The 23756-nt window shown below is 40.2% G+C and overlaps 1 protein-coding gene across 3 annotated transcripts in view; it reads left to right on the top strand.

Moving 5' to 3' along the window:
* Vps26 (vacuolar protein sorting 26) overlaps positions 1-23756 on the top strand; it is a 161998-nt gene that overhangs the window by 5901 nt on the left and 132341 nt on the right. Inside the window, exon 1 of one of the 3 annotated variants that reach the window (XM_076212239.1) lies at positions 11447-11535. The exons of the other annotated variants lie outside the window; for them this stretch is intronic. Within the exon in view, the coding sequence (XP_076068354.1) occupies positions 11457-11535 (79 nt within the window). The 5' untranslated portion in view covers positions 11447-11456. Of the gene's footprint in view, positions 1-11446; positions 11536-23756 lie in introns of those variants that run through there. 3 annotated transcript variants of the gene reach the window in all.

The following is a 23756-nucleotide window of genomic DNA, read 5'->3' as shown; positions in this document are numbered from 1 at the left end:
ATTTTGGTAATTATTCATCAGTCAGTCCATTGCCCCAGGTGTCATGCAAGTTACCTATAGTTATAAGATAACCAGAAACAGCCACTGAATTGGGAATTGGGAATTATTTCTAGATTTTTTATATATATATATATATATATATGTATATATATATATATATATATATATATATATATATATGTATATATATATATGTATATATATATTAGAAATCATTAGACACTAATAATACTGACATAGCTTAATGTTTAACCACTTCAGTATGAGTCCAATTCTCACACACAGCATAGCTGCCATATGTACAATTCATCACACTATTCGCATTATAAAATATAGTCACTGCTGTATTACTCATTCTCTTTTACTCTGAGTAATAGTAAACACAGAAAACATTATCAAACCAGTTCATAGAATCTGGGGTAACTCATGTTCAGCTATAAAAAATGTATAATCGAGATGCCAACGCCAGCATTTTCATGTACCCACTTGCACCTCATGACACCTACGGAGGTAACATCATACCGAAGTGGTTAAATGAAGATGTAGGTACATGCTTTGAATCTATTGCCACCTTAGAAGGGGGAGGTCATATATGCCTCTGTATGTACAGTATAAGTCCTAAATTTTGGAAGTCATGGTTTGAACCTTCCGAGAGTAAAGACTTTCCAAAAGTAGGATATTTTATTTTTATTATGAATATAACAATAATAGTAAATATATATTAGGTAAAGGTATTACATTACTTTTGAATCTGATTTTTAAAGAAGTCATTGACATCCACTGCTGGCTGCTGTGAAGGTCCAGGTTCAGAAGCACAATGAATTACTGGCTAAGGATCATCCTCTATAGGAGTTGGTGACTTGTTATCAGGTTTTGAGGGTCTTCCTTTGTTAGCAGCAAGACTGAACATATCCCTGATGTCTGCTTGCTTTATTGCTCTGTTTCACTTCTTGTGGGAATTCCTTAAATGTTAGATATAGATTCATGACATTGATGTTGATGGTAGGGTTGCACTCGACAAATGACACTGCTTTCTCCATGGTTGCCACTCCTTCACTCCATGATATCCCCTTCATTTCTTCACTGTCCTCTTCTTCATCACTCTCTTCTTTTGCCTTGGTAGGGGTGACCACACTGCCAATGATGTCCTGATCTGACAGCATCTCAGCACCACCAAGTTCTGCATCTTGGGTCGGCCACTTAACAATATTTTCAGCATCCAGTTTCATGATATTTTTAGTGGCCACAATATCCTTTATCTTTTGTAAAGTTGTCACAGGAGACAAATCCTTCCCAAACCCCTCAAACTCATCATTCATTAAGTCATCTTCATCAAAGCCCATGAAGTCATCCTCAACTAACTCATAGTCCATGACTTTCAACTTATCATATATCTTCTGCCAACACTTCTGTAGCGTTACTTGCTTCACTTCATTCCATGCCATTGCAGAATGAACTATGGCATTCTCAATCGAGAATGGCTGTAGAAAGTCTATTGCTGAACTATGAGCTCGCTCACTGCAGAAGCCCTTCTTATAGATTTCATATTCTGGCACCTTGGTCCATAGACTGGATCAGTGATGTAACTATGCAGATAAGTATGCAACAAAAATTTTGCCACAGACTAATTCATGAACTGGAGGGTATGCACAGCAATAGTTTCACCAACTTCTACATTGGTTATTATTCTTTCACGGCTAGTGATCAATAGATCGAGTAAGTTTCCATATCTTGTGGGTTCTTTTACATGCTGAACTAAGTAATTGCCACTGAGAAAATCTTATCAAGTGACTACCTGTATGGTCATGTTCAAAGATCATCCAATTGATGTCAGTAAAATTGAAATCACCCATTATCATTAAGTCCCAGTTGCAGAAACTAGACAGTTCTTGAAACAATAGTTTGTTGTCTGCTAATGATAATGTTTTTGGCCTATATATTACACCTACATTAATTTTTTTGTCCATTTGTTTAGGTTAATTCCACCCACAAACTATCCTGTGCATCCTGTTTCACTTCCTCTAAAGCACAGGCATGGACATTGCTTTTAACATGCAACAGAATGCCCCCACCTTTCTTGTGGTTTCTATCCTGATGAAAGTGTGTAAATCCCGCAATTAAACCATGTCTCTATTATTCCTATCATATCAAGATTTTCACTTTCGAAATATGCCTGCATTCCTTGGAATTTATTCCTAATACTACGAGCATTAAAGTACATGGTATTAAGAAACTCGTGATTATTTCTTTTTGATACATTTTGTATTTCAACATCATGCCTCACATTATAATTTTGCTCTTTATACCTGTCTGGGGTATTGGCTGCATGTTATTGTGGCAAAGTAGCATGCAGTTGATACATTAGGGTCTATATGGGGTGCCCCTATAGACCAGAGCCACACATCATATTGTCTGTGATAGAGGAAGACTCTGTTCACAGAGAAATTATGACATTTTTATTATACTGTGACTGTCCCTTCATTATGCTGTCCCCCAACCCCTTGTTATTGTCTTGTACCATTTCTCTGAATATTCATTTCCTTTTTTGCCTACCCTGTGGTGGGGGAAAAGTGCTGCCACCAAATCTTCCCACTTGAGTTGTAAGAGGTGACAAAAAATGGTATGGGGGATAGGACTAGGAATCCTGCTACCTGTAGCCCCACAGGGGACATTCCTAAAGAAAGTAAAGGCATAAGAGGGTCTAGGAGTTTTCCAACCAGTACCCTAAGGTTTGGGTCTTGTAATGTGCATGGATGTGGTACAGATGAGAGTAAAAGGGAAGAGATAGGCATATGTTTGTGAGAAGAAAGATGGATGTGTTGGCATTGAGTAAAACTAAGTTGAAAGAGAGGGGCAAGTGTAGTTGGGAGGTTTTCAGGAGTGAAGAGAGGACAAGGGAGAGAAGGGGTGGCTATACTAGTAAGTGAAGAGATAGGTAAGCATGTAGTGGAGTGGAAGGAGGTTTCTTCAAGGTTAACCCCTTCCATACGGTGCCGCACACGTAGGCGTCATGGACTTAGATCTCGGTGGCAGCAGCCAATGCCAGCCGTACGACGTGTCGTAATAATACTCACATCATAAAATATAGTCACCGCTTATATTGATCGTTCTCTCTTCACCTGTGAATTTTGATAACCATAGAAAATGCGATTACAAAAGAATTAGAAAGAATGTCATTATGGAGGGGCGACTACAATAAATATAATCAAGACGCCGATATGGCAGCCTCGCGAATACACTCGCTCCCCATGACGCCTACGTGTGCGGCACCGTATGGAAGGGGTTAAAGTGGATGAAGGTGAAACTGGGAAAGGGGATGTGGGTTTTTGTAAGTGCATATGGGCCAAGTAGTGGGAAGAGCATATAGGAAGGGGAGGCATTTTGGATGGATTTAAATGAGTGCATAGAGGGATTGGGGAGAAATGTCAGTGTAGTTGTGTTGGGAGGCCTTAATGCTAGGGTAGGAAATGAACCAATTGACAGAGTGATTGGGAAATATGAAGTTCTAGGAAAATATCATAGTGGAGAGTTAACCACTTCACTCCGGGCCAAAATCTCGCGGGCAGCATCAGCTGCCAGACGTACGATGTTGCGTCATAATACTCGCATCATAAAAAATAGTCACCGCTTATATCGATCGTTCTCTCTTTCACCCGTGAATTTTGATAACCATAGAAAATGTGATGAAGCCAGTTTAGAGAGTATGTCAGTTACGCAGGGACAACTACAATAAATATAATCAAGACGCCGATATGGCATCCTCGCATATCCACTTGCTCCTCATGCCGCCTACGTAGGCGGCACCGTATGGAAGAGGTTAATGGAGATGTGCCTCGAGAGTTGATGATAGCAAATACTGTATTTAGGAAGGAAGTCAAGCATAAGTACACATGGGAGAGGGTGGCAGATAGAGCATAAATGGACTATATAGTGGTAACCAGGAGTATGGTAGGAAGAGTTAAGGATGTACATGTTCTATGGAGAGAGAGTGAGAGAATATCAGATCAGTTTTTGGTGGAAGGTAAGTTAAGAGTGGAGAAAGAGGAAAGGGCAGAAATTAGTGAGATGCTTAGAGTGAACTGCTTAAATGAGAAAGAAAAGGAGTATAAGAAGCTGAGAGGGGAGTGAAGGATAGAGAAGAACTAGGAGTGGAGGAGGAATGGGGATGGTTCAAGGAGGGAGTCATAAGTTGTGCAAAGATGGTGTGTGGAACTAGGAGGATGGAAAGAAATAGGAAGGGGAGTGAGTGGTTGGATGAGGAAGCAAAGAAGAGTGTAGAAGAGAAGCAGGTTTTCAAAGATTGGTTACAAATTAGGACGAGGGAATTGTATTAGAGGTACAAAGTAAAGAGAAGGAAAGCGTAAGGTAAAGGAGGCAAAAGGGAGAGCAGATGTGAAATGGAGTAAAAGTATGACAGAAAAATTTGAAAGTAATAAAAAATGTTTTGGAAAGAAATTAAAAGAGGAAGAGGAGGTGAATCAAGTAGAGAAGAAAAGGTAAAAGGTGTAGATGGAGAGATGATAATGGAAGAGAAGGCAGTGAGAGGAAGGTGGGCAGAGTATTTTAGGGAGTTGCTAAATGTGAAGGAGGATAGGGAGACAAAGGTAGTTGCAGTGGGAAGTGCTAAGAAAATTACTGTAATGAGTGAGGAAAATGGAGGAGAAATAAGGAAAGATGAAGTGAAAGCAGCTGTTAAGATGAGAGCAGATGTGAAATGGGGTAAAAGTATGACAGAAAATTTGGAAAATAATAAAGAAAAATTGGAAAGAAATTAAGTGAGGAAGAGGAGGCGAATCAAGTAGAGAAGAAAAGGTGTAGATGGAGAGATGATAATGGAAGAGAAGGCAGTGAGAGGAAGGTGGGCAGAGTATTTTAGGGAGTTGCTAAATGTGAAGGAGGATAGGGAAACAAAGGTAGTTGCAGTGGGAAGCACTAAGAAAATTTCTGTAATGAGTGAGGAAAATGGAGGAGAAATAAGGAGAGATGAAGTGAAAGCAGCTGTTAAGATGAGAGCAGATAAGGCACCTGGTCTGGATGGATGCCATGTAGAATGTCTGAAAAAAGGAGGTACAGTTATGGTGGACTGGCTGGTGATGTTATTTAATGTTTGTTTAAGAGAGGGTAGAATGTTGGAGGAGTGCCTGTATAGTTCCACTTTACAAGGGAAAAGGGGACAAGTGTGAGTGTGGTAGTTTCATAGAGATTAGCTTGTTAAGTGTAGTTGGGAAGGTTTATGGAAGGGTCTTGATTGAGAGGCTTAGGAGAGGAACAGAGGAAGTAATTGGTGAGGAACAGTGTGTGTTTAGGACAAGTAGGGGTTGCGTAGATCAGATTTTTGTGGTGAGACAGATATGTGAGAAAGCTATAGGAAAAGGTAAGGATGTTTTTTGGGCTTTTATGGATCTGGAAAAGGTGTGAGAAAAATTTGACACAGCCCAAAGGGATTTCTCCCCGTCTTCTCCTTTTCTGTACGAGACGGAGAGGGGGGTCGCCGAGTTAATGAAGCGGCCTAACTGTGGATGTGGTGCGTCTTGCGACACTGCTTCTGACCCAGGGCAGTGGACAAGATGCAGGGATGACCCATCATTCAGGAGGTGCCAAGATAAGAGGGTGGAGGGGAGTGGAGTGCAATAGGGATGGAATGGGTTGGTGGTTTTTGGCTACCTCCCTTATAAGGGGGAAAAAAGCCTTTGGCATATGAATGTATGGAATAGGTAGACAGGAAAGCACTGTGGGAGGTTTTGCAGATATATAGGATAGGAGGAAATCTGTTAAGAGCAGTCAAGACTTTTTAGAAGAGTAGTAGGGCTTGTATTAGGATTAGAAACTGAGGAAGTGAGTAGTTCGAGGTAAATGTGGGACTTCATCAAAGATGTGTTATGTTGCCCTGGCTGTTCAATTTATACATGGATGGGGTGGTGCAAGAGGTGAATGCAAAGGTAGTGGGTCAGGGATTGGAGATGGTTAAAGAAAATAGAGAAAAGTGGGAGATAAGTCAGCTGTTTGCGGACAACAATGCACTTGTAGCAGGATCAGAGGAAGGATTGAGGAAGTTAGTGACAGAGTTTGGGAAGGTGTGTGAAAGAAGGAAGTTGAAGTTAAATGTTGGCAAAAGTAAGGTGATGAGATGTACGAGGGGTGAAAGTGGCAGCAGACTGGAAGTGAATATTAACCTCTTCACTCCGGGGCACATTGCACATCTGGCAGCATTAGCTGCCCGACGTGCGATGTTGCATCACAATAATCGCATTATAAAAAATAAAGTCAGTGCTCAATTGTTCGTTCTCTTTCACCCGTGAATTTTGATAACCATGGAAAATATGATGAAGCCAGTTTAGAGAGAATGGAGGTTACGTAGGTACGACTACAATAAATATAATCAAGATGCCCACGTCGGCATCATCGCGTACCCACTTGCTCCTCATGACGCCTACGTAGGCGTTACCGTATGGAAGTGGTTAAGGGAGAGAGACTGGAGGAAATGGAGTTTTAGATACTTGGGTGCAAATGTGGCAGGAAAGGGAGGAGTAGAGGTGAAGGTAGAATGTAGATTGAGAGAAGTAAAGAAATGCTTTGGTGGATTCAAAAGTGTAATGAGAAATAGTCATCTGGGAATGGATGCTAAGAGGAAATTGTATGGAGTGATTGTGGTGACAGCACTGTACGGTGCAGAAACATGGAACATAAGGGAGAAGGAGTTTGAATGTGTTTTAGATGAGGTGTCTGAGAAGTATGATAGGGGTTACTAGACTAGATGGAGTGAGAAATGAGGTGAGGAGGAGAATGGGGTGGAAAGGAAGTTAGGAGATAGGGTTGATGAAAGAATATTGGGATGGTTTGGACACATGGAAAGAATGTGAAGAAAGATTAGTAAAAGATGTGTGGAAGGAGTGAACATGAGGAGTTGACCTAGGATGAGAGGGATGGATGGGGTAAAAGGGGCATTGGGAAAGAGGGAATGTCTGTTGAGGAAGGACGGGAGAGGACAGAAGATAGGGGTGAATGGAGAATGGTTGTGTATGAATGATTCTGTGATGCATGAGGGGGCGTGGGTGGGGGATGGGGGTTGAGGGAGTATTTATGAGAAATAATTTGATGCAGCTCGAAAGGATTTCTCCCCATCTTCTCCTTTTCTGCATGAGGGGGTAGAGAGAGGGGTCACTGAATTGATGAAGTGGCTTTGCTGTGGATGTGCTGTCTTGTGACACTGCTTCTGACCCAGGGCAGTGGACAAGATGCAGGGAAGACCCATCACCCTTGAGGTGCCAAGATATAAGGGAGGGAAGAGGGTAGATGGGAGTGGAGTATGTAGGGGATGGAATGGGTGGGAGTAGTTTCTATCCCTTTGTCATTTGGCTACCTCCCATGTAAGGGGGAAAAAGCCTTTGGTATATGTATGTACTGTATTGACACCTTGCTCTATATTGATATTAGGTCTTTCATTGACATTCAATGCCTCATTGACATTTGCCCCATCACTGACATTTGGTCCCTCACAGTCATTCAATCTCTTATATATACACCTTGCCCCCCTATGTCACAGCATTCCACACTGGCCACCCGTCGTTCACAGACATTCTGTCTGGCATCCCTTCCTAAAATGATATTCTGTCCTCCACTGACATTATATCCTACCATGATATTTTGTCTTCCACTGTCATTACATACCATCATGATATTTTGTCCTCCACTATCATTATATCCCATTGTGATATTTTGACCTCGCTATTATTACATCCCATCATTATATTTTGTCCTTTGACATTCCATCCTAATGTAATATTTTGTCCTCGACCGACATTTTCCTAAAATTATATTTTGTCCTACACTGACATATTGCTCTACATTATTCCTATATCCTACTGTTTTCCCCAATACACTCTATTTCCTCTTCCCTTTGATTTCCTACCCCAAAAAAGGAACTAGTTCATTACAAACTCCCACAGTGAGGTTTGTAAGAACATCTTTGCCTCTGCGAGTAAGGTGAATCCCATCAGAAGCATAAAGGCCAGGACGTCTGGAAAAGAGATACCAAGAATCAAGAAAGTGGTATCCCAGTTGTGTGCACAATCATGATATCCTCTCATTGATCCCTATGGCTCTACTGTTCCAACACGAGCCCGCATAGATCCTCTGAAGGATCCCACATTCTTTCATCTCCCGAAGAAGTACCTTGTAATCCCGAACAAGTTCCTCTGATCTCGCCCTACCCACATTGTTACTTCCCATATGCACAATCATAACCGTGTTCATCCGCCTTTGCTCCCTGATGGTCTGGGTACAATTGACAATCCCACGGCCCAGTTGACATACAAGCTTGCAACAGCGTTAAGTCTTCCACTGCAGGATGTCGTCATAGTCTCACACCATGGAGTCCCCCACCACCAAGAACTCCTGATTTTCAGCTACCTCATCCTCCCGCAGAGCAAAACAATTGGCTAGAGCCAGTGGTTGCACTGCAGGGCACCGTTTACCAACAAACAGGATCCCATGGAGTGGAGTGCCACTCGCTCATGGCAGTGGCAGAAGTGGAAGAGGCAGTGCAGTTTTTGGGTTGTGGAGAGGATTCACCCTTCTCACAGAGCACACTCTTGAGAAAACAAATCTCGTCACACATCTTAAGACAGTCCTCCAGGTTCACACAACTTTTGCCAGCCATTTTGCTCCTCCTTTGGCAATACAAATGGCAAAGAGGAAATATAAAACGACAAAAGTGGTCACTAGATAAACTAAATACATGAAGCTTAACTTATACAATTACTTCTACCTTTGGAGTACAGTAACAGACTACTGTTTTGATTCTAAAATACTAGAGCACTATCCTTTATCTTATACCTGTAACTGTATAGTGCTATATGTATACAATTACAAAAACAACTCAGTGACTTGTCACTATTGAAAGATATAAACTTCAAAAGAAATAATAAACTTAACAAGAGAGATTTGCTAGCTGATGTCTCAGCAGAAGATGAGTTCTTGAGCTGAGGTCATGGAGCAGACTGATCCTTATATTTTTCTGTTATGTCTTTTTCATAGTTTGTCTTTTCTTCCCTGTGTATTTTTACATATTCCTTGAATATATATTTGCCACTTTCCAGGTTTTTGGTCTTTTCTCCATATTTTACAAGCTTTATTTCTTGTCTTTCACTTCACTGCACCTTCTGTTAAACCAGCACTTGATATACATGTTTTCCTGTTTTGCTTTGGTACATATTTATCCACACCTTTATAGATTTTCATAAGAATCATCCATTTTTCTTTCACATGTTTCTTCCTTGTAGAATTTTTCCCAGTTTGCTTTAAGAAAAAAATGTCCTAAGTTTCTCAGTCTTTTACTATACATCAGTCTTCCTTCTGTGTTTCTCATTTCTCTTCATATATATATATTTTTTCTATAGTCAATTTTTTCTACTATTTCAGGTTCTGACATAAATAATAGTCTCAACATTTCTTCCTTATTTCTAAATCTAGTGTTTTCTTTTACCCATTCTGTCATTGTATGTTCTATAGTCATGTCAAGTAATATATTTCCCCATTGATCCTCTCTACCTTTCACTGTCATTTCTTCCCAACATATTTGCAATTAAAATCTCCGTTGAGTACCACTTTATTTCCATCCTTCAGCATCTTGTTTAATGAAGTTCTCGTATCCTCTAACATTTTGGAATAATCTCTCTCCAGGACCTCATTTTTGGGGGCACATCACTGCAAACTTTCTGCTTTTCATGACACTATCTTCAACTCTTGTTGAGATAATCTCTACCCTGTTCTCTCCATTGTAACTTTTGTCACATTCAAGTTTTTCTTAACCAGGAACATGACTCCTTTACCTTGTTTCTCCTCCCTCTTTCTAAGCCAGTGATTATGTCCATGACCAACACTGGTGCTAGTGGCCCCCTTAATTTTGTCTCCACAGTTCCTATTATGTCTGGTTTAGCTTCTGACAGGTAGTCATTTAGTTCACATAATCCATCTATGTTGGTATAAGCTAGTTTCAATTTTCTGTTCTCTCTATCTCATTCTCTTTTTTTAATATATACATATACACCATTTCTTCAGTCATATTTAACACTTCAATAGAGCTGTGTTGTCTTGGTCTTCGTTCTTTTCTCATTTTTTCTTTAGTTTTGTTTCTTCATGTCTTAATTTTTTTCTCTTTCCTCATCATTCATGTCTCTTTTTATCCATATATTTTTATAGTGTTCATTTCTTGCTAGTTTTCCTGTTTCTAAGATTTCTTCCACTGCCATTTGTGACCTTAATTTGATCTTTAGCGGTCGACTTTTTCCTTTTCCTTCTGCATATTTACCCATTCTGTGCACTTCCTCTATTTCCTTTTCTATTTCTTGTTCTTTATCTTGTACTACTTTTAGAACATTTCTTGCCAATTCTTTGTCCTCTTTATCTCTCAGGAACCAATTTGGGTTATGTTTTTCCTTTAGATCATATATTACTATATGTATTTACCTAGTATCTTATGGGAAGGGGAGCTATGCTCATGGTGTCCTGTCTTTGTATCTCAGTGTCTAGTTTGCTCTTAAATTCATGTATAGTTTTTGTACACACTTGTTTTATCCAGTTCTAGATATCCACCACTGTGTGGAAAACTTTTTTTTCCTGGTCTCTTCTATAACTATCCTTTTTTAGTTTCTTTTCATGTCCCCATGTATTTCTCTTATCCCAATTTAGCCCTCTCTATCAAGGACTTCCGTACCTTTCATGATTCTGTAAATGGTTAGCATGTCACCTCTTTCTCTTCTTAGTTCCAAAGTCAGTAATTTCAATTTGGCCAGTCTCTCCTCATATGACAGGTTTGAAAGTGTTGGGCCCATTTTCGTGGCTGCTCTCTGGACAAAAGGAAAATGGGAATATTCATCTACAATAGGAAGCATTTAGGGATTACGTGAGGCAGTTGGAAGAGGTCCTTTGAAGTCGATACTTAGCCTCTCCATTGGTTGAGTTGCCTTGATGAGTTTTCCTTCTTGAAGTCTATAGAACCTCAGCTTTGCCTCTGCACAAACCTTACAGAAAGCACAAACCTTCCTGACATCCTCAGTAGAAAAGGGAAGGTTCTTGATCTCACAAAGTGCAGCAGGTGAGTCACTCCTGGGTGACGTAGACCCTCATGTAGTTCAGTGAGAGTAGATAATGCAGAGACAGTAGAACAACAGAAGGCTCAAGAGAAGGCATCAGAAACCACAGTCTCTTTACCAGGGCAATAATATACTGTATAACTGAAGGCAGCGAGCTCCATCTGCCACTCCTCGATCTTGATATTCTTGATCTTGTTGCATTTCCAGTTATCAAACATGAAGGCTACAGAACGCTGATCAGTAATAAGATCAAAATGTTGTCTAGCAAGGAAGTGACCCCTTTTATGGACTGCTTCAATTATAGCCATGGCCTCCTTTTCTACAATATGATAACGTATTTCACTTCCTTATAGAGTCCTAGACATGAAAGCCACTGGTCTCCCACCCTGGTTAAGTACAGCTGAGATAGCAACTTCAGAAGCATCACATTCAACTTCTAGAGGCAAGTTTTTATCCACTGAATATAATGTTGTTCTTTCAAGTTCTAACTTGAACAGATTGAAAGCTTGTAAAGCTTCTATATCTAAAAGAAATTTCTTTGCATTCGCAAATGGTCTTACTTTGGTTGAAAAATCATGCATCTATTTGGCATAGTAAGCAAACATACCCATGGTCCTCTTCTAAGATCCCTGACTCAGGGGGTGGGAGTTCCTATAGTGGTCAAAGCCTCTCAGGATCAGGCTTTATAACTCCATTTCCTACAAAGTAACCAAGGATATTAATGGAGCACACAGACTTAGTCTTAGAAGCATTGAGGATTAAGTTTCTATTATTGGTGACTTTAAGAAAGTGTTGTACATTATGATCATATTCTTCTTGAGTACGGACAGAGATAGTGATATTGTCAAAATATGGATATGCATACATATACCAAAAGCTTTTTTCCCCATACACGGGAGGTAGCCAAAAGACAAATGCACACTGGAAATTTTCTTTCACAAGTTTATCCATGGTTCATTGAAAGACTGCTACTCCATTTGTCACTCTGAAGGGAACCCTACAAAATTGATGTAGGTGTCCATTGGCCTCAAAGCAGTGTATTTCTTGTCTGATTCTTTCAGCGGAATTTGGTGATATGTGCTTTTCAAGTCAAAAGTTGAGAATACATGGTATGTTGAGAGTTCATTCACCATAGTGTCAATTCTTGGCAATGGATAAGCATCTAGCTGTGTATATAGATTCACAATTTGTGAGTAATCAACACACATCCCCTTCTTATGTTCATTCATTGAATCCTTCACTACTACAACTTGGGCCCTCCATGGGGATAAGCTATTTTCAATAATACCCTCAGCAAGCAGACTGTTAATCTCCATTTCAATTAATTCCTTGCCATCTTTACTGTAATATCTTGACTTATGACTGTGGGCTTACAGTTAGGTGACAAATGTTGGAAAAGAGAAGGCTCATCTACAGCAGCTGCCTCCAAAGAACAATACAAATTAGTATCAGGTAATTTGAGCATAGGTTTTGGCCCACCATATTCAATGGCTACACACTGATGCTGTTTTTGGAAGTCCTGGCCAAGTAGTACCCCACAGCACAAATCCTTCATTAGTGCAAGAGAAGTGGATAGGTAAATTTGTCCATTAAGATGTAGCATTAAGTCATTTTCGACATAACCATAAGAGTTAGTGTGCAACGATTTCTGAGCTAGAGTGACATCTTTATTGGTTCAATGTATTAGAAGTTTCAAGTCCTGTGCAACTTCCTCATCTATGTAACTGTCATCACTGCAGGAATCCACAAGTGTCGTTAACTTTCACCCATTGATTGTTGTTGAGGTGCTGCCCAGTGGAGGCTCTGAGGAAAATTGGCACTAGAGATAGTGGCAAGGATCGATAGCTGGGAGGAGTCAAACATAGTAGCTGTAGGTGTTAGTGCCTTGGACATACACAAGCGAAATGGCCTTTCTTACCACATTTATTACAGGTAGAATTTTGAACTGGGCAAGTAGTACGCCTATGACGTATTCCTTCACAGAAATAGCATCTACTCTTCACAGATAGAGTGGCTGCCAATACTTGATCATCAGTAGTCGTCATACAATCCTCAGGCATAGGTTTATTCTTCGCAGTATCATCCCATGATGTCTGTGCATGATCAGGGGTCATCACAGCGGCAGTGTGCACAAACTGAGGAATTGAGGGACTGTAAGAGCTGGCATTGTGTTGAGCCAAGTCTAAAGAATAAGATTGATCATAAGCCACCCGTAAATCTAAAGTCTTATTTTCTAAGAGATGCTAGCAAATCAAAGGTGAGGTTAGACCATTAATAAAGGCATCCCTAATTAACTCTTCCTTTTACTGTTATGCACAAATTGCCTTTAGGTTGCAATCCTTACCTAACATGTTGTTCTCTCAAAAACTTGTCTAAAGATTCACCAGACTTTTGTTGATGAGTTGTAAGCAAGTGCCTAGCAAATATTTGCTTGGTGTTTTTACATACAACTTTTGTAAAACAGAAATGGCAGAATCATAATCATTGCATTCAATATATTCATCAGCTTTTACTAACACAGTTTACAAGAATTCTTTGCTTGTTAGGTGCATTCTCTCCACACTCTTGTATGAAGTTAGAGGAAGTCTTGTACCAGTGTTTCCACTCCCACACTGCAGTTGAGGAGCTGGGATCCAAATCCAGATGGGCCGGCCTTAGTAGTTTTTCCATTACAGAGTTGATAAAATTGAAATAATAAGGTACTTGGCTGCTGCTCCCAAGCTTCAACTCATGAGGGGATGGAGAGTGGGGGGGGGGGTGTCACTGATTTAATGAAGCAGCCTTGCTGTGGATGTGCTGTGTCTTGCAACACTGCTTCTGACTCAGGGCAGTGGACAAGATGCAGGGATGACCCATCATCCAGGAGGTGCCAAGATTAGAGGGTGGAGGGAAGTGGAGTATATTAGGGATGGAATGGGTGAGAATGGTTTTTATGTCTCTGTCTTTTGGCTACCTCTCTTGTAAGGGGGAAAAGGCCGTTGTTATATGTATGTATATATGATTTTTGTGTCATCTGCAGACATGTTGGCTTAGCTTGTTCCTTCCATTATGTCATTGAAAATAAGCATTATTGTGCAAGCCTGAACCTTATGGGACTCCTATCTTTAACTACTGTCCTTGTGTATATTTTCTTCATTCTAGTAGTTTGCCACATGCCCCTCCAATGTGCTCCAATTCTCACTTAAGTCAACTGTGAGATACTTTATCAAAGCCCTTCTCTAGGTTGAGGCACACACAGTCCATCTACCTCTCTTGCAGAACAGCAGACACTCTCGAATAAAAGCTTAAAAGTTTCAACACGCACATCCTTCCAGATCTGAAACCAAACTGACCATTTGTCAGAATGTTCATCTCTTGAAGATATTTGGTCCATCAATCTTTCACAATTCTTTCACATAATTTCTCTATTGTATTGGTTAGTGATACTGGCCTCAAATTTAGTGGTGTCTCTTTATTTCCATCTTTGTGAATTGGCACTATGTTTGCCCTTTTCCAATCAAGTGGCACAATGCCTTCTTTCAGTGAACATGTAATAAGACTGGATCTTGTCCACTGGTGCCTGTATAGTTCTGCTTTACATGGGAAAAGGGGACAAATGTGAATGTAGTAGTTTCAGAGGATCAGTTTGTTGAATGTAGTTGGGAATACTTATGGCAGGGTTCTACTTGAGAGGATTAGGAGAGGAACAGAGGGAGTAATTGGTGAGGAATAGTGTGGGTTTAGGAAAGGTAGGGATTAAGTGGATCAGATTTTTGTGGTAAGACAGAAATGTGAGAAAGCTTTAGCAATGGGTAAGGATATATATATTTTTTTTGGCCTTTATGGATTTGAAAATGGCTTACCGTATGACAGTGTGGACAGGAAGGCACTGTGGGAGATATTGCAGATGTATAGAATCAGGGGAAAGCTGTTAAGGGCAGTCAAGAGTTTTCATGAGAGTAATAGAGCCTGTGTTAGAATTAGAAATGGAAAGAGTAAGTGGTTGGAGGTAAAGGTGGAACTGTCAGGGTTATGTAATATGTTGTCATGGCTGTTCAATGTGCATATGGATGGGTTGGTGTGGTAGGTAATGCGAGGGAAATGGGCAGGGAGGAGATGGTTACAAAAATTTAGAAAAGTGAGAGATGAGCCAGTTGTTGTTTGCTGATGACACCGCATTTGTGGTAGAGTCGGAGGAGGGATTAAAGGAGTTTGTGAGGGTATGTGAAAAGAGAAAGTTGAAGTTAAATGTGGGTAAAAGTAAGATATGTACAAGGGGAGATGATGGTAGCAATTTGGAACAAAGTGTTAAAGGAGAGAGGTTGGAGGAAGTGGATAGCTTTAGGTAATTGGGGTCACATGGAAAGGGAGGAGTGGAGGTAAAGGTAAATTGTAGATCGAAAAAAGCAAGTGCCTTAGGGGATTAAAAAGTGTAATGAGAAATAGGCATTTGGTAATGGATGCAAAGAGGAGATTATATGAAGGTGTGATTGTGCCAGCAACACTGTGTGGGGCAGGAACATGGAGTAGAGAAACAAGAAAAGTTTATATGTGTTTAAGATGAAATATCTCCACCTCTGCCTTCCACAGCTCTTTTACTAAACATTCTTCATTCATTCTTTTCATGTGTCCAAACCATCCCAATGCTCTTTCATCAGCCCTATCTGCCATTTTCTTTTCCACTCCCACTCTCCTCCTCACCTCATTTCTCACTCTAGTAACCCCTACCATACTTTTCAGACATTCCATCTTAAACACATTAAACTTTTCCTCTGTCTTTCTTAAATTCCATGTCTCTACCCCAAACAAAGCTGTCAGCATAATCACCCCTTCATATAATGACCTATTTGCATTCCAAGATGCCCATTTCTCATAACACTTTTTAATCCCCCAAAGCAAATATTTGTTTCTCTCAATCTACAATTTACCTCCACTTCCACTCCTCCCTTACCTGCCACATGCAACCCGAAATACCTAAAGCTATCTACTTCCTCCAGCCTATTTCCTTTTAAGACTTACTTCAAAGTCACTACCATCCTCTTCCCTTATACATCTTGTCTCCTTGCTCTTACCCACATTTATCTTCAACTTTTTCCTATTGCATACCTCAAATTCCATCACTAACTTCCTTAAGCCCCATTTGACCCTGCCATGAGCACAGTATTGTCAGCAAACAACAACTGGCTCACCTCCCACTTTTCTCCATTTTCTTTAACCATCTCCAGTTCCCTGCCCATTACCCTCGCCTTTACCTCCCACATCACCCCATCCATGTACACATTGAACAGCCATGGTGACATGACATGTCCCTGATGCAGTCCCACTTTTATTCAAACCCCTCACTCTCTCCATTTCTCATTCTGACACAGGCTCTACTACTCTTGTAAGAACTCTCGACTCCCCAAAACAACTTTCCCCCAATCCCATATATCTGCAAAACCTACCACAGTGCCTTCCTGTCTATTCTGTCATAAGCCTTTTCCAAATTCATAAAGAGCCAAAAATTATCCTTACCCTTTGCTTAAACTTTCTCACGTATCTACCTTACAACAAAAATCTGATTCACAAAGCCCCCTACCTTTCCTAAACCCACACTGCTCCTCACCAATTACTCCCTCTGTTCCTCTCCTAATCCTCAGTTAAAACTCTCCCATAAGCCTTCCCAACTTTTAACAGACTGGTCCTCTGAAATTACTACACTCATATATGTCCCCTTTTCCCTTGTGAAGCAGAACAGGCACTCATCCAGTCCACTAAAACTGTACTTTCTTTAGACACTCCGCATGACACCCATCTAACCTGAGTGCCTTACCTGCTCTAATCATTTTCAGAGCTACTTGCACTTCATCTTTTCTTATTTCTCCTCCGTTTTCCTCTCCCATCATTGTCATTTTCTTAGCACCTCCCACTGCTACCACGACTCCCATATCCTCCTCCATATTCAGCAGATCTCTAAAATACTCTGTCCATATTCCCTTTTCTGCCTCTTCCTTTGATATATATATATATATATATATATCCTTCTGCACCTTTTACCTTTTCTTCTCTATTTGACTCAACTCTCCTTCCTATCTTAATTTCCTTCCAGAACATTTTTATTACTCTCAATTTTCTGTCATACTCCTCCCCCATTTTACATCTCTCATTTTAACCTCTTTTATTTTTAGTTTTGCTTCTTTTCTTTTTTATACCTCTTGTATTTTCTTTCGTCCTTCTTGGGAACCAGTCTGTGAATACTTCTACTACTTTCTTCATTTCATCATCCCACTACTCACTATCCTTCCTTCTATTCCTTCCCGTCCTCCTTGCTCCATATATCTTTGCACACCTTGTCACTTCCTCTTTGAAACATCCAGTCTAATACTCTATTCTTCACCATCTCCCACACTTCTCTCATCTTCTTGTACTCCTGCTCCTTTTCCTTCTCATTTAAACAGTTTGCTCCAAGCACCTTTCTACCTTCTGCCCTTTTCCTCTTTCTCCACCTGTCCTCCATTCTTGACTTTCCTCCAACCAAAAAGTTATCTGATATTCCCCCCTCTCCCCTAAGAACATGAACATCCAAAACTCTTCCTACTGTTTTCCTGGATACCGGTACATAGTCCATTAATGCCTTATCAACCACCCATCCACCACCCTTGCCCATGTGTACTTATGCTTGGCTTTCTTCCTAAACACTGATAGCTGTCATCAACTCTCTTTTTAAACACATCACCATTAACTCACCACTATGATTTTTACCTGGAACTCTACACTTCCCAACAACTCCATGTATTGGTTCATTCCCTACTTTTGCATTGAGATCTCGCAATACCACTTCATTGGCATTCCTCTCAAAACTCTATACACGACTCGGTGGTGCGGTTGGTAGAGTCCCAGACTGTCAGTATGGCAGTGCCGATGGTACCTGGTTAGAATCCTGCCCAGGGCTAAAATTATTTCAGCATCGCTGCACTTTGAGTCGTTACTCCAACTCTCGTGGGCGGGGAGTTGGGTGTGTGTGTAAGGTCATAGCAATACCCATAGATCGGTCATACGAGCTCTGAGCTCTCTTCCGGGAGGGAAATAGCTATCGATCACGAGTCCAACACGTGATCCAAAGACCAAGGTGAATCACACCTTCATCCACATTAACCTCGAAGAAACCTTCCACTCTATCACACGCTTACCTTTCTTTTCATTTGCTAGTAGAGCCACCTCTTCCATTACTCATCCTCTCCTCACTCCCGACACCCCACTACACTCCCAAACTCAGTCACCCCTCCCTTTCAACTTATTTCTCTTAATGCCAACACATCCATCTTTCTTCTCATAAACAAACTGCTTATCTCTTCCCTTTTACTCTCATCTGTACCACACCCATTAAAAGACCCAAACCTTAGTTCTGGTTAGAAAACTCCCCCCCAGACCCTCTTATGCAATTTCTCATAGGAATGTACCCATAGGGTTACAAAGAGCAGGATGCCCAATCCCCCACTCCTTCCCATTTTAGCTGTCTTTACAACCTGAGTGGAGGCTCATTAGTAGTATTCTTTTTTCCACTACCACAGGGGAGAGGTGAAAAAGGAAATATATACTCAAGTGGTTAAGAGGGGGGTGGGACAACATAACAGAGGAACAATCACAGTACAATCAAGTAGCATTCTTTCTCTATGCTGAGAGATTTCTTATAACAAAGACAAGATTATGTGCAGCTCTGGTCTGTAGGGGCATCCCAAATAGTCCCTAAAGTATTGAATGCATGCTACTGCACAATTTATACTGCAAAATAACATGCAACCAGTACCTTTGGCCATGTTCTGAAATTTTTTTTAAATACTTGATATGGGGTACAGTGAAGTTCAGTATACCTTTCAGTTTTGTGTGGTTCTCAATCCTCACATTTTGTAATTCTTATCAAACTGGTTTTACATCAATATTACCACCTAAAAATTGAAAAGGAAACCATCTCATCCTTGCTGTCTGTCCTCAAACTGTTCCTAAGTTTCAGAATCTTCAGAAGTCAAAATCTCTTCTGTTTCCTCCTGTGTTACCTGCATGTGTCTATGGGAGCCAGTCTTCTTTCATGTTACCACATCTTTGTAGTAATAATAATTCATGAGGTCATGATAGTACAGTACAGTTTTTATGTCACTAGTTCTGGTCACATGTATTTTGCATATTATTATTGTATTTCGTGTCATTCTTACTTATATCATGCATATTTTCTTCTACACACACTGTAACAAATGGAACTTACTTGAGAAAATATGTGAAACTTGCAAACAGATGTATTAGTTTATACTTGTGCCATCAGCTGATTGGTCAGCTGATACTCAATGATAAGTTGTCAATGACAGTAACTAATTTCAAGCATTACAACACCACAGTGCCATAACAAATTTCAAGCAGCACACCACCACAGTGTATTTCCATTTCAAAGCCCTTATATTAGGTTTATATGCTGTATTCCATGATTGTATAAACATGGCCGGCATGAGTAATTCCTGTGATGCCCATGGTGGGCTCACTCATATTAACCAATATCACACTATTTCACCACATTTCAATACCATGTTATGGGCATATTCTTCTACAGATACTGGCATTCTGTCATAGCTGTAGCATACATAGCTCACCTAATATTGTAAAAATATTGAGCATAATCCAAGCCAAATGAGGTGTGTAGTAGTATTTACCTAGTTGTATTTTATGGAAAGAGAGCTATGCTTGTAGTGACCCGCTTTTGTATGTAAGAGAAACACAAGAGAACATAGAAACTCAAAAACAACAGTTATAGAATAGTCCTGAAAAAAAAAATGGCTTTCCCCACAGAGTGGTGGATGTAGGAACATACATACTGTACATACATACATATATACATACAGTGGCCGCGAAAAGTTTGGGCGCAAAATTATAGGCTCCCCAACTTTCAGCTAAACTCAAAACAAAAACACAACTTTCCGCCCAAACTTTTAGTTATTTTTCAATGCTAGCGTTTGTACCCGTATTTAGCCGAGACAATACGCACTACTTAGCAACTCTGTTTAGGCGCACTCGATGTCACGTGGAGTCAGTTTCTAAACATCTCTCACGGGGAGTAGTCTTTTTTTTGCGGTGGTCTCTGTTTTTGTGCCTTGATATCTCCATAATGGGAAGTGGTAAAGAGCTGGGAAGAGAGACAGTTGTTACAATTATAACCCTCTATAAGGAGGGTTATAAGTGTAAAGATATTGCTACTCGTGTGGGAATTGGAGTGCGTCAAGTGCAAAAGTAGACCAAGAAATTTCGAGATGGAGGAAGTAACATCATTCCTACTCCAAAGCATCGCTCTGGTCGGCCAAGGAAGATATCAAATCGTACTTCTACGGTTATTAGGAGGCAGTTAGATAAAGATCCAATGCTCACAGCTCGAAAACTGAAAGAAAATAACCCTGCACTGCTGCATGATGTGTCTGTAAGATGTATTTCTGATCATTTAGCCAAAGATTTACAATACCATAGTTGCTGTGCTAAAGTTCTTCCCCTCCAAAGTGCAAAAAACATACGTGATCGCATAGCATTTTGCAAGAAATATAAGGACTGGTCCTTAGAAGACTGGGAACGAGTATTGTGGAGTGATGAGTCAACGTTTGTGGTGTCGTCGGGCTGCAGGTCGAAGCGTGTGAGGTGCCCTAGGGGGTCTGACCCTAATGACCCTCGCTATACAGCTAAAGTGGTGAAACATGCTGCAAGTGTTATGGTGTGGGGATGCTTTGCATTTGGTGGAATTGGCAATTTAGTGTTTCTTGCACAAAATGAGTGTAAATAAGCACACTTATTTCGAGTTATTGTGATAACCTGCCTGAAAGTTTTGAAAAGTGCAATGCTAGTTGGTTTATGCAGGACGGAGCTCCTGCTCACACAGCTCGGTCTGTTACTCAATGGTTAGAAGACTGTGGTGTTGATTACTTCAAAAAATGGCCTGGAAATTCTCCAGACCTAAATCCCATTGAGCACGTATGGCATATAATTAAAGAACAGCTAAGCTAAAAACAGAAATACAGGATATTTGGGATAATATTATTCCTCAACACGTACAAAACCTGGCAAGATGCATCCCGGCACGTTTGGAGGTCATAAAGCTTAAAGGAAAATCGCTTGGTAAATAAGGTATGTAATAAGCCATTTATAGGTCTTTAAATAATTATTTAAATGTCACAAGTGTTTACATTTGTTACGCGCCCAAACTTTTCGCGGCCACTGTACATACATACATATACCAAAGGCTTTTTCCCCCTACATAGAGGGTAGTCAAAAAGAAAAAGGCATAGAAACCACTCCTACCCATTCCATTTCCTATATATTCCACTCCCCTCCCCCCTCCTCCCCCCCTCTTATCTTGGCACCTCCTGGATGACAGGTCATCCCTGCAAAAACAATACAAGAATTTAAGAGCAGATTAGATATGGCGAGATACAGAGACAGGACACCACAAACATAGCTCCCCTTCCCATAAGATACAACTAGGTAAATAAGTACACACACACACACACACACACACACACACACACTTCAACGAACGGACGACTTAGAAGACGTTCTGAAGAAAATTGAAGTTTTGTGGATCCCAACGCAAAGAGAAGTGCCTATTGTATTTACAGGATGGGGGAAATTGCTCGTGGGGTAGTAGGAAAGTAGGGAAAGAGGAGAAGGGGAGGGATTACTGAGGGAAATGGAAGGAAATGAGGAAGGAGTAGACTTGACCCAGACAGACAGGCGAAAGGTAAACAAATGGCCCCCCGACGACGATGAAATGTCTAATAAAAATGTAAAGATTAGAGCAATACAGTAGAAAGTGATGAGAATATTTTCCAGGGATTTAAAGAGGGTGGGGGGGACACACACACACACACACACACACACACACACACACACACACACACACACACACACACACACACACCCCGACTGACAAGACTAGAAGAGAAGGTCGATAAGATTATAGAGGACTTGGAGCGTAGGTTCGGTCATGTTAACCCCTTCCATACGGGGCCGCACACGTAGGCGTCATGGGGAGCGAGTGTATTCGCGAGGCTGCCATATCGGCGTCTTGATTATATTTATTGTAGTCGCCCCTCCATAATGACATTCTTTCTAATTCTTTTGTAATCGCATTTTCTATGGTTATCAAAATTCACGGGTGAAGAGAGAACGATCGATATAAGCGGTGACTATATTTTATGATGCGAGTATTATTACGACACGTCGTACGGCTGGCATTGGTTGCTGCCACCGAGATCTAAGTCCATGACGCCTACGTGTGCGGCACCGTATGGAAGGGGTTAACAACATTATACGGAGAGTTGAAAAATTGGAAGAACTAGAGAAGGCGAACAAAAACTTAACTAAGGAAATTGAAGAATTAAAAAAACAGTTAAAAGAAGTAAAAGATGAGAATAAAGTCTTTAAGGAGAACAAGGAGGGTTGGAAAAAAATTCATGAAAATAGCAAAGTTGCATTCACTGACATAATCAGACAGCAAATGAATGAACAAACTGAAAACTCAGTTATTAAAGTGATGAGACAGAAGGAGAATATAGTAAGAGACTTAGCAGACAGAAAGAAATGTATAATTATATTAGGAATGGAAGAGAAACATAACCCAGATAGAACCACAAGAATCAAAGAGGAAAATGAAAAAGTAAGAAATTTACTAGAATTAGTTCAGGAAGATGAACCAGAAATAATGAAACAAATCGAAGAGAAATTCAGGCTCGGGAAATATAGTACAGACAAGACCAGACCAATTAAGATTAAATTCAGGTCACAAACTACGGCTGAGAATATCTTATCCAAAACAGGGAAACTAGCAACAAGTGAACAATATAAAAAGGTATGGATAAAAAGGGAAATGAATAAAGAGGAAAGAGAGGAAGAAAAACAGAAAAGACTTGAAGCAAAGGAAAAAAACGAGATAAGAACGGAGTCAGAAAAAGAGATTCTATGGTTTGAAAAGTGGCTAATGAAATTTAACACAAGTAAATGCAAGGTAATGCACATAGGTAAAAATAACAGTAAGTACGATTACAAGTTATTTGGAAATTCGTTAACAAAAGTGGATAGTGAAAAAGATCTCGGCGTAATTATCAGTAACGACCTCAAATCATCCAAGCAATGTATTTCAGCCTCTGAGAAAGCAAATAAGATTCTGGGACTGATTGCGCGATCTTTTGATTTCAAAAGTCCATCACTCATTAACAAGCTATATAAATCGTTAGTTCATCCACATTTAGAATATGCTGTTTCCGTATGGTCACCGAATCTCATTAAAGATATTGACAGACTGGAAAAAGTACAACGGCGAGCCACAAAACTGATTCCAAATATCAAAAATAAATCATACGAAAATCGACTAAAGCACATGAATCTGTTTTCCCTAAAAAAGCGTAGACTTAGAGGTGACTTGATACAGGTCTTTAAGATTTTAAAGGGAATTGACAACATCAAAAGTGACCAAATTTTCACATTGAATGAGAATCAGACAAGAAACAATGGTCTCAAACTATCCGGAAATAGATTCAATTTGGAAGTAGGTAGAAACAACTTTACCAACCGTGTAGTTAATGAATGGAATAAACTTCCTGCACAGGTAGTGCAATGTAGTTCAGTTCGAAGCTTTAAGAATCATTTAGATAAATACCTAATTAAGATGCTGTAATGATT

Source organism: Oratosquilla oratoria, chromosome 1 (genome assembly GCF_046742065.1).
Source record: "Oratosquilla oratoria isolate Oo_2021 chromosome 1, ASM4674206v1, whole genome shotgun sequence".
NCBI lineage: Eukaryota > Metazoa > Arthropoda > Malacostraca > Stomatopoda > Squillidae > Oratosquilla > Oratosquilla oratoria.
The sequence above is the reverse complement of the archived record's forward strand: the minus strand, read 5'-3'. Positions and strand labels throughout refer to the sequence as shown.